We start from the raw sequence: 11,973 nt of genomic DNA on the forward strand, positions 1-11,973 counted from the left end.
CATGATGTAATTGATGTGGTGTAATAGGAGGAGCAAGTAGCAGACAGCGGAGAGCATGTGGTGCTGACAGTTACTGCAGACACCACAGGTACTGCCGGGAAAGGTTTTATTTCTCTTCCATGGATGTGTATGTGTTTGTGTATGGAAGCGTTCATGTGTGTACACGTGCATGTGCGTGCATGTGCACATCTGGATGCATGCATGTGGAAACCAGAAGTCACTGTCAGGTGACTTCTTCAATTGCCTTCCACCTCTTTTAAAAACTTAAAAACAAATATTGTGTATATGAGTATATGGCTAGCAGGTATGTGTGCCTGGTGCCTGAAGAGGTCAGAAGCGGATGTTGGATCCTCAAGCTGGAGTTTTGGATAGCTCTGAGCTGTGGTGTGGGTGCTAGAAACTGAGCCCAGGTCCTCTGCAAGACAAACAGTGCTCTTAAACAGCGAGCCACCTCTGCATCCCGTCCACCTTAGTTTTTGAGATAAAGTCTCCTACTGACTCATCAGTTCAGTCAGCAAGCCCCTGACATCTCCGCCTCTGCCTGCACATCCCTGGGCTCACGTGTGCTACTGCGCCCAGGTTTCGTGTGGCCACAGCCTGTGCAGAATGAGCTCTTTACTGACCAGCACCAGTTTTTCCTTTTTTGTTTTCTTTCATTTAAGGATGCTGTCTTCAGTTTCTTTTGTTGTTGTTGTGATGAGATACAGTCGACGTAAGGGAGAATGGGTTATTTTATTTTAGTTCACATTCAAGGTGCAGCATATCAGAGTGGAGAAGTCAAGCCAAGCAGGAGCCTGAAGCAACCGCTCACGTCACAGTGACAACCAGAAAGCAGAGGGATGAAGGCCTCCTGGTACTTGGCTCTTAGCTCTCCTCTATTCATGCAGGCCAGGATCCTAAGACCTGTCCACAGTGGACACTCCCCACTGGCATCTCCTAGGTAATTTTAGATTCTGTCAAGTTGACAGGTGGAATGAACCATATGTAGAGAGAAGAGGGTTTTAAAAATTTATTTATTTATTTTTATCTATTTGCTTTTTTGTTTTGTTTTTTTAAGACAGGGTTTCACTGTATAGCCCTGGCTGTCCTGGAACTCACTTTGTAGATGAGTCTGGCCTCAAACTCAGAAATCCGCCTGCCTCTGACTCTCCATTGCTGGGATTAAAGGCATGTGCCACCACTGCCCTGCTTAAATTTATTTTTAATTACAATGCAATTATGTTTTCCCGCTTCCTTTCAAACCCTCCCATGTTCTCTCCATACCCTCCCCTTAACTCACTTTCAAAATTGTGGATTACTGCTCTTTTCTTCTTTTAAAAAATTTCCTTCTTCCCTTCCCCCCTCCCTCTTCTCTCTCTCTCTCTCTCTCTCTCTCTCTCTCTCTCTCTCTCTCTCTCTCTCTCTCTTTCTCTCTCTCTCTCTCTCTCTCTCTTTCTTCTTATTCACTTTACATCCTGATCACTTCCCCCTTCTGGTCACCCCTCCCGCAATCCTTACCCCATCCTCCCCTCCCCTTCTCCTCTGAGTGGATGGGGGTCCCTCTGGGCTTTCTCCCCACCCTGGCACTTCAAGTCTCTATGAGGCTAAGTGTATCCTCTCCCACTGAGGCCAGACAAGGCAGCGCAGCTAGAAGAACTTATCCCACGGAAAGGCAACAGCTTTTGGGATAGCCACCTGCTCCAGTTGTTCAGGACCCACATGAAGGCCAAGCTGCACATCTGCTAATATGTGTGGGAGGCCTAGGTCCAGCCTGTGCATGCTCTTTGATTGGTATATACTTTTTGATTGGTTAGTTGATTCTGTAGGTTTTCTTGTGGTATCCAGAGGGGTCACCTCTGGCTCCTTCAATATTTCTTCCTCCTCTTCCATGGGATTCTCTAACCTTATCCTAATATCTGGCTCTGGGTCTCCGCATCAGTTCCCATCAGTTGCTGGGTGAAGCCTCTCTGACGGCTGTTACACTAGGCTAGGCTCTTGTCTGCAAGTACAGCAGAGTATCAGAATTAATAGTGTCGGGCTGGGTTCCCTCTCATGGTTCTCAAGCTGGGCCAGTCATTGTTTGGCCCTTCCCTCAAGTTCTGCTCCATAAAGTACAGGATAACCATGCTACAAACCAGAAATCCAAAGAAGCTAAGTAACAAGGAGGGCCCAAGGTGGGGATGCTCAAATCGCACCGAGAAGGGGAAATAGATTAGACATTGAGGGTGTTTGGATGGAGGAGACTGGGTGGGAGGCGGTGGAGATGGGAACAGGAGGGTGAGGTGGAGAGAGGATGGAGGGAGAGAGTACTGGGAGATACAACTGGGTGGTGGAGTGCAGTGGGGGGCATCACTGGGACGAGTGAGCTAGAAACCTAGGACAATGGAAACTCCCAGGAATCTATGAAGGTGACCTTAGCTTAGATTCCTAGCAATGGGGAATATGGACCCTGAAATGGTCATCTCCTCTGGTCAAATCCGGCAAGATTTCCAATGGAGCAATTGGGACACCTACTCAGCTACAGAACCTTCGATCCGAAATTTTTCCTGCAATGTTGATCCTTTATGGAATAAGCATTTTGACACTAGTGGGAGTTGAAGAGAGAATATGTCACCAGTGGATCAAAGCCAGGATAGCTCCTGAAAAGCTTTTAAGCTAGGTCTAATGTGCATTCTTACTCTATGTTTGAATACCACAAGGTGCAGTGGGCAAGCAAGATTTTACAAAAGCACACATGGCAATCAGCAGGTTGTTTAGGGAAATGACCCATTGTTTCAGTGTTTCAGCTATTTCCCCAGGTCATTCTGTTTCAGGTAGAAAGTGAAGCCAGGCTTGGCAAATAGGCAGTACAAACAATACTTTAAGTAAAATCACTGATAAATGAATATCTAGGAGTTGGTCTTTTCTACTTTATTCTACTTCGGTAGCAATAGTGGTGAGAAGGCACGAGAGACTGGCAGAGAGCAGTGCAAGTGTAATGAGGTTATGGGAGCTGGGGTTTGTTCAGTGGATGTAGGCGAGAGAATCAGGAAAAGCCTGGCCCACTGGGTTTGTGAATCTATTTCATTTATTTGGTAATGTAAAATCATCTAGGGGTTCTGAGCCTTGAAGTATGTTCAAAGAGCAGTTTCACAGTATAGGTCATTGGGGACATCTGGGAGAGGCCTGAAGGGGGAGGGAAAATGTGTAAAGGTATTTTATAAGCTTAAAATTACATGGAAAAAAATCACCTCTTATGTCTCCCATATGCATTTTTCAAGAGTGAATCAAAATTTTTCTTACCAAACGATTAAAACTTGAAATAGTAGGAACTGGAAAGATTGTGTGCAAGAATCCTAACTTTAACTTTATATTTTTATAGTTGAGGGAGACCAGCTATGTAGCTGTTATAAATACAGCAGGTAGGTAGCCAAAGAGAGGAAAGAAAAACTCTGAAGTTGATACAACATAATAGAAGGTTGGCATCTGGCCATCAAACTAGAGTCTTGGAGGAAGGCTGCTGAACCTTTGTTTACAAATCATTTCTTCTCCCCTGGCTAGCCCCTTGTAGCTATTGTTTAACACCCACGAAGCTCTCATCCATGCTTAAATACCATAGTAGATACTCCTAAGTTATCCTTACATGATTTAAATGGGCCGTGGGTCCGCAGGTGGAGGATCCAGTTAAGAATGCTGCGCTTTCAGAGAACAGGGGTTATTCTAAATGTAGACCAACAAATAACTGCTTCCATATGCTATTTGGGATTCTTTTATCTGCAGAGTATAATATAAAGACAGAAGATTAAAGATCAGAGGAACAGATTGGGATATTCAGCATTTTCTATGCCTTAGAAGAAATGAAAGATTCTTTTAATGTGAGTGGGAGGGAAACAGCTTGCCAGTGTGTTACATGCCCATCCGACTCGGTCTTTAAGTTTCACTGGATTTGATAGTCATGTTGTTTGAAGTGACTGCAAAAGCGACCCTCATTTTATCTGAGTAAGCTTATTAAAAGGCACAGTGCCAGTTACTGGTTCTTCCAACGAGCTTCAAGTTTTGATTTTCTAGATTCAGCGGCTTTGGCTCAAACAATTCTCCTTTAATCATAAAACACTGAAATTTGAAAGAAGCAAAGTGCTCAGGTCTTGAGAAGTTTCTGTTCTTTCGTATTCCATATGGAGATGTTGGAGAATATGTTAGCCTGCTGTAAGGCCTGCTTGGATGAGACCTGGATCTCACATTTGATTAGGTTCCCCCACCTCCTCTCCTTTCTTCCAGCACTGAGCCTCTGTATATGTAGAGATGCATATACATTTGGTCTTGTTCTTGTAGTGATGATATGGACCAGGGCTTTAGAGCAGCTATGTGTGAATGATGCGACTACCTGCTATGTTTTCTCTTTACAAAGTCATCACTGTTTTGTATCAGAACAGTCTAGAAAAGCTTACCTAGTTTTGGTTTCCAGATGAAACCAAAATGTCTTTAACTACTCAGCCTGCTCATTTCAGACACAGCATTGTTGCAGGTTTTATGGGTACTTTACTGAAGAGCTGGTACAATTCTAGAAACCCATCTCTCTGGGCCTCTCATACACTGTGGCATGTCCAAGAAGCATGTATACACCAGTATGACAAGGGGACCTGACAGCTTGGGAGCCACTACTTAAAGCTTTTCTATCTCCTCTTTTACTTTCTTCTCGTCTGTTGTTGCTGATTCTTTTGTCTTGTCTGGAACTCACTATGTAGACCAGCTGGCTATGGCCTGCTCTGGCTCCCCAGTGCTGCGATTAAAGGCGCTCTACCCCACCTTCCTCTTCCACACCTTTTTTAAAATGTCAAAACAATGACATTTTGGGATGTGGGTATGCTACTAGCAATTTGAAGTGGAAGCTTAAGTAAATAATGTTTTTTAAAATTTCTTTTGAGTCTGTCCTTCATGGCATAAATTAGTTGCCTTTGCTATTTCTTATTCTAAATCATTACTACAAAGGACTATGAGATGACCTTGTGTCAACAAAGGCACAGGAATACAATTGAGAGAAAAGTTTCTGAGTTTTTTAAGTCCTCTTAACTGTTAACAACACAGTTCTGGATGATTGAATACATGTGAAACAAGGACCCTCTTATTTCTGCAACTTTACTCCAAACTTAATATGAGCAAGGATATCATTTAACCTAATTTTATCTTTTGACATTTTGCCTAGAAATACCACAGCAGCTACATATTGGCAGAGATTGCTGCTCTGCAAAAGGGAAACTCCATAAATACTTATAATTAGAAAGCTTAGTCCCAGAGGTAATGAGAGATATGTTTAAAAACCAGTGTATCAAATGCTTAACATGCACGCTCTTAAGATTTCCTATATGATAGAGTTCTGAAGACCATGGTCTTTTCTGGGACCCATAGCACTGATCATGCTAAAGGGAATTTCCTACATACACATTGCATATATGTCAGAGACAGTGCAAGGTCTCAGTAAGTTGACTCCTTCCATAGCAACTGTAAGCATTTACATAGGCAGGTTTATTAAAGGACTTTCTGAGTTTAATTCAGACAGCAGAGAAAAAGCAGACTCCAGTGTTAGCTGATGTGGGCAGGCTGATATAAAACATTGATTTCTTAGAGAGATGATGGTCGGTAGAGAATAAACACAAATGTTCTCTGCATACGGCCCCAAAACCTAAACTAATTCTTCACATTTTAATTCTAGCATTTTGTTGTTGTTGTTCATCTTAATGACAAAATACCAGAAGAATTTGGATTATCGCTATTAGATTTCCTGAGCTGTCTGGTCTCAGATCCTCTCATACACAAACTTCATCCAATTTTCATTTGTGGGGAGTTGAAGGAATTTCAACAAACAGCCCAGTGATATGTCAGCCAAAACGTAAAATGTTTGATTTAGAAGCATTTTTTAATAGACTATATATCAATATAACACAAATTCAGTTATGCCAGAAAGATGAGGAGAAGCCCCGAGTCACACATGTTTTTGACATCCAGAAACACACCAGGGCAAGGTTTCCTCCTGGAAGTATATTAATAACATCTATGGTAGACAAACACTTGGTTAGAAAACTAGTCAAGATTTTTATTAATTGTTCCTTAAATCTCAAGCATAATAGTCAATTTTAAGAATAACTGGAGTTCCAGTTGGGAAGATGGCTCAGTCTAATAAAAGATAAAAACAATCGCCTCATAAGCATAAGGACCCGCGTTCAAGTCCCCAGAATCCATCAAAAAGCATGTGTGTAATCCCAAGGATGGAGATAACGATACTAGGCAGATTACAGAAGCTAGCTAATCAACTAGCTAGCAAAGTCCCAAGCTAATAACATAGTTTTGCATTTCACTGACGGCTAGTGACGTGGTTTGAATAGGAATGGCCTGTAGACTCAGGTGTCTGAATGCTTGGCCCATAGGGAGTGGCACTATTAGGAGGTGTGGCCTTGTTGAAGTAGGTGTGGCCTTGTTGGAGGAAGTGTTAAGATAATACCTCACTCCAGTCAGAATAGTATGAACAAATCTGAGAACAGATGCTAGAGAGGATGTAAAGATAAAGGAACCTGGGCTGGAGAGATGGCTCAGAGGTTAAGAGAACTGACTGCTCTGCCAGAGGTCCTGAGTTCAATTTCCAGCAACCACATGGTGGCTCACAACCATCTGTAATGGGATCTGATGCCCTCTTCTGGTGTGTCTGAAGGCAGCCACAGTGTAGTCATATACATAAAATAAGTAAATCTTTAAAAAAAAAAGGAACCCATTTTTACTGATGGTGGGGTGTAAATTAATATGGCCATTGTGGAGGTCAGTTTGGAGATTTCTAAAAAAATTAAAGATAGAACTACCATATGTCCTAACTATCTCACTCCTGGATATATATATATATATATATATATATATATATATATATATATACATATATATATCATTCAGCTCTATAGAAAATGATATAATGGAAAAATGAAATTAAAATTTGCAGGAAAATGGTCTTAGAATGCATATTAAGCAAGGTCACATATTCCAGAAAACCCCCTGTATTGGCTAGTTTTGTGTCAACTTGACACAGCTGGAGTTATCACAGAGAAAGGAGCTTCAGTTGAGGAAATGCCTCCATGAGATCCAACTGTAAGGCATTTTCTCAATTAGTGATCAAGGGGGAAAGGCCTCTTGTGGGTGGGACCATCTCTGGGCTGGTAGTCTTGGGTTCTATAAGAGAGCAGGCTGAGCAAGCCAGTAAAGAACATCCCTCCATGGCTTCTGCATCAGCTCCTGCTTTCTGACCTGCTTGAGTTCCAGTCCTGCATCCTTTGGTGATCAACAGCAGTATGGAAATGTAAGCCGAATAAACCCTTTCCTCCCCAACTTGCTTCTTGGTCATGATGTTTGTGCAGGAATAGAAACCCTGACAAAGACACCCCCCAACCCCTGCATGCTCTCCCTCACATGCAGAATCTAGCCAATAATATAGGCGTCTACATAGATGTATATGTGGGCGAGCAGAGAGGAGGACAAGAGATGCTAGATATTAGGGGATGGGGAAGGGCTACATGGACATGATGGCCTCATTATGAAACAGGATATAAATCTACTATGATTTTGTGCTAATTGGGTTTTTATTTTTGATGATAAATACAGAGATATATTCAATACTGAAAGTGTAAGGAAAGTCCAGTGTGAAACTCCACAGCTTCAGAATTGTTAATTAAATCACTGAGATGTATAATTAACTTTAATTTTGATGTGTGATTTTTTTTTTCTTTCTTTTTCTCTTTTTTTGAGATAGGGTCTATGTAGTACTGGCTGTCCTGGAATTAGCTATGTAGATTAGGCTGGCCCCAAACTCTGCCTGTGTGCCACCAACAATGGCTCTGGTGTGTAGGTTTGGTGTTTTTTTTTTTTTTTTTTTCTACATTTTTTAATAGTTTAAAAATGTAAAGATACATCTAGTGTAAAATATAAATTTTACATTTTGAAATAAATCTGTAAAGCATACTCTCTTGGCATAAGAGGAAAAAAAAACATTCCTGAAATCTATATCTATATATATAGTGATTTAACTTGAAAATAGGGAGTTGCCAGGAACCACAGGGAAGGGATATATCAGTCAATAGTTGATGGCTGCATAATTATACAAGATTGTCAGTGCTACCAGAGGGTTCAAACCTTGTCTACCACAGGAGTAATGAGGAGTAAGGAGGGATATTTTAATAAGGCAGTCAGTAGTTATTTCTGGCCTCTAGGAGGTCTCTACTAGCAAACTATTGAATATAAAGGCTTTAAACTCACATTCAAGTGGATGTTTTGGGAACAGTGGGACTTTCATGTTTATTATGGAAAAAAATGAATAAGGGAGGTTTTAAAAAGTTAATCATTTATTTACTTTACATGTGGATGGCAGCTTCCCCTCCCTCTTCTCCTCCCAGTCGTTCCTCCCACCTTCTCTTCACTCCATCTACCCTTCCTCCTCTTCTCAGAAAAGGGGAGGAAGGGTTTTTAACATTAAAATAAATTAACATTAAAAATTGCTCCCCAGAAGTTGGATGCCAGCACGAGATATGTGGATGGTTGATAAAAGGCAGGGTTAGCGTTTGGCAGGCAAAAAAGACTGTTTTGAACGACAGCGATTGTGTGCGTGGTGCATGCATGCCTGGAATATCAGCTCTGTGTAGGTGGAGGCAGAAGTGCTGGTGCAAGTCTGAGCCTACACACACTGAACTGCCTACAGAATGAGAGCCTGTCTTAAAATAACAGTACAAAATAAAATAAAACTCGGATCAACTCTGAAAGGTGTTGAAGATGTTCTGAGATCACCTAAGACTTTATTCTTTATGTAAAAATAAGATCACATCCATTCCATCAGTATGCAAACTTGCTTTCATCTTTAGTACGTGGCAAATGTATATTCCCACCAAAGAATTAGTACAAATTTAAACCAACTTAAAACTACCACAAAATGCTTGATTTTATATTATTGCATACCTGGGGGCATGTACAGCCCGGTTCTTGCTGTAAGTGGAGGTCAGGGCCAGTGGCCAAACAGCTGTAACCTTCTGCGGAAGAGGTAACCAGGTAGAGGTTGGCTAGTGTATTCTGGGTCCAGAAGTCTCACTTGGGGACCTAGGCCACCTTAGAAATATTTGTTAATTGCACAAGGCAATTAAATAGTAAACTAAATAATGTTTAAGACCGATAAAGAATGCAAAAAAAAAGGTGAATTATAATAGATTAGGCATGCTAAGACTAGGTGGTTGCAATATAAACATGAGGGGGGCTTCACGGAGGTGACATCTAAGTAAAGAACATATGGTGAGCATATGCTGACATAGCTTGCTTGCATTTGACTCTCAGTGGGTAATAATTGATGCTTCTTTCTAGGGATAAGATGGGCTGCACTAGCTCAGGGACAGAGGAGGGTTAGCCATGTTTATGACTCCATGCAGCAAAATGAACACGGCAAATCAGAACAGTGGTGGCGTGCTATACCGTGTTCCTGTTTGGTAAGCATTGCCATGCTGACGCTTTGTCGGTAATTTCCACTCACTCTCCACATTTACTGCCTCAGAAAATAGTTATCTAGACATATAGTGAAATCAGAAGACGTGCGAACAATGGGCTTCCAGGAGGGGACAGTGAGCTTGAAGGAAGAGAAATGGTAAGATGGCTAAGTTTGCTAAAGGACAGGATTTGAAACAAGATTGACTTGTTATAGTTTAACATTCCTAGCTGTTGATCATTGATTTTTCAATACCTGAAAAAAAAGCCTCACATTTGGCTCTCTCCCTTCAGGTACGGAAACAACTCGAGGAGCTATGCAGTTCGAGTTGGGGATTATCATACTCTGGTACCAGAGGAGTTTGAACAAGAAATAGGGGTTCAACAGATTGTGATTCACAGGAACTACAGGCCAGACAGAAGCGACTATGACATTGCCCTGGTTAGATTGCAAGGACCAGGGGAGCAATGTGCCAGACTAAGCACCCACGTTTTGCCAGCCTGTTTACCTCTATGGAGAGAGAGGCCACAGAAAACAGCCTCCAACTGTCACATAACAGGATGGGGAGACACAGGTAATTATAAAAACAAAGAAACAATCGAAGAAAACTTGACAGCATTTGGTCTGTTCATGTTAGGATGTGCAATGGTATGACCTTAGATCAGTGGTTCTCCATTGGTGGGTCACCTAAGACCATTGGGAAACACAGTTATAACAGTAGCAAAATTCGTTATGAGGTAACAATAAAAATAATTTTATGGTTGGGGGTCACCACCATGGGAGGAACTGTATTAAAGGATCGCAACATTAGGATTGAGAATCACGGCCTTAGGTGGGCTTAAGCTTAGATGCTTGAAGTCTGCCAAGTGTGAAATGTATACACACAGCCTACCTAGATTCACACCCTGGACTGTTGGTTTCCTACACTGTTGGTTCTAATTCCAAATTTTAGCACTAGCTGATGGAATTCAATTGCTAGGTGTACACTTATGTTTTTCCACAAATGACCTGACTAGATAAATGACACGTCATGTTTGTATGTGAAACTGTACGCAGTTTAATTCTGAAACATCCAATACTAGAGCCTTCTGCTACACAGCTAGCACCATAGCTACTTCTAAGTTAACAGCCATTTTGAAATGCCTTTGAAGGCATTATAAGACTACTAAACTGCTAAATGTGATCATTAGCTGAAATCCCATTGACTAACGCCAGCCTTCTTTTGGTCTGAGCAGGTCGTGCCTACTCAAGAACTCTACAACAAGCTGCTGTGCCTCTGTTACCCAAGAGGTTTTGTAAAGAGAGGTACAAGGGACTATTTACTGGGAGAATGCTCTGTGCTGGGAACCTCCAAGAAGACAACCGTGTGGACAGCTGCCAGGGAGACAGTGGAGGACCACTCATGTGTGAAAAGCCTGATGAGTCCTGGGTTGTGTATGGGGTGACTTCCTGGGGGTATGGATGTGGAGTCAAAGACACTCCTGGAGTTTATACCAGAGTCCCCGCCTTTGTACCTTGGATAAAAAGTGTCACCAGTCTGTAACTTATGGAAAGCTCAAGAAAATAGTAAAACAGTAACCATTCAGTCTTCATACTTGGCACCATGCCAGAAATGACAAGCCTGCGATTCCTTTGAATTTGAGAGAACCCAGTAGTTCAGGGGTACAGGTCTTATCCTTGCCTATTACAATTTTTATGTAAGGTGAAATTCTAGCAAATCTTAGTTTTAATTTTTAAATCTACAAAATTTGGGCTAGGAACCTTGATTAGGTGCCCACATTTAACCTTTTTGATCTTACCTACACTAAGACCAGCACATCATTTTCTTAAGTTCAAATCTTCACTATCAAAATCATTTCTCTAGAACAGTAGGCAGATGTCAAACTTGAATTCTGCCTTTTGAACCATGAAAAAGTACGCCATCTACTGGTACCTTCAAGTAAGTTCAGATCTCCTGAGACTAACCTGACAAATGTTTTAAAGAGGCTCTCCTTATGTACCAGAAAGCCTAACACATGAAATGGCAAGCAGTTAAGAGGCCATACAAATTACTGACCACTTGTGGAACCATGACCTTACAGCAGCCCTTTTTAAATAGGAATGAAGGCCCAGAGACATCTGGTGGGAATTTGGATCCCAATAATCTCTGTGCAGAGGAATCACCCCCTGGTTCCTAAGCTTCCCTAAATAAGGCCTATCATACTCTTGAGTGTGAGTCTCAGTACCTCAAATCCCAGACACAAAAGCCTCTAAGGTCACAAGTATCCCCTCAGCACCTGTCACAACACACCCCCTAGCTGGTGTTACATACTTGGCTTCTGGAGATTTGAAGTTGAATGGCACACACTAGAAGGCTTGGAGAGCAGCAAGCAAAAGATACTTTTCATTAAGGGCAACCGTCTGTGGCTTATTAATCACTCATGTTCCAAGCCAACATTTATCTTGCACCTTTGTAACAATCAAACCTATCTTCTTTGGAAGCCTAGTTAACCCAGTTATTTCCTGCGCAAATGTCTCCT

General features: G+C 41.7%; 1 protein-coding gene across 1 annotated transcript in view; it reads left to right on the plus strand.

Annotated features, from left to right (window-relative positions):
• Prss12 (protease, serine 12 neurotrypsin (motopsin)) overlaps positions 1-11,072 on the plus strand; it is a 59,690-nt gene extending 48,618 nt beyond the window's left edge. The window contains exons 10-11 of the mRNA NM_008939.2: positions 9,748-10,028; positions 10,690-11,072. Of these exons, the coding sequence (NP_032965.1) occupies positions 9,748-10,028; positions 10,690-10,997 (589 nt within the window). The 3' untranslated portion in view covers positions 10,998-11,072. The remainder of the gene's footprint in view (positions 1-9,747; positions 10,029-10,689) is intronic.
• Positions 11,073-11,973: the final 901 nt, after the last annotated feature.

This window comes from Mus musculus, chromosome 3, assembly GCF_000001635.26.
Source record: "Mus musculus strain C57BL/6J chromosome 3, GRCm38.p6 C57BL/6J".
NCBI lineage: Eukaryota > Metazoa > Chordata > Mammalia > Rodentia > Muridae > Mus > Mus musculus.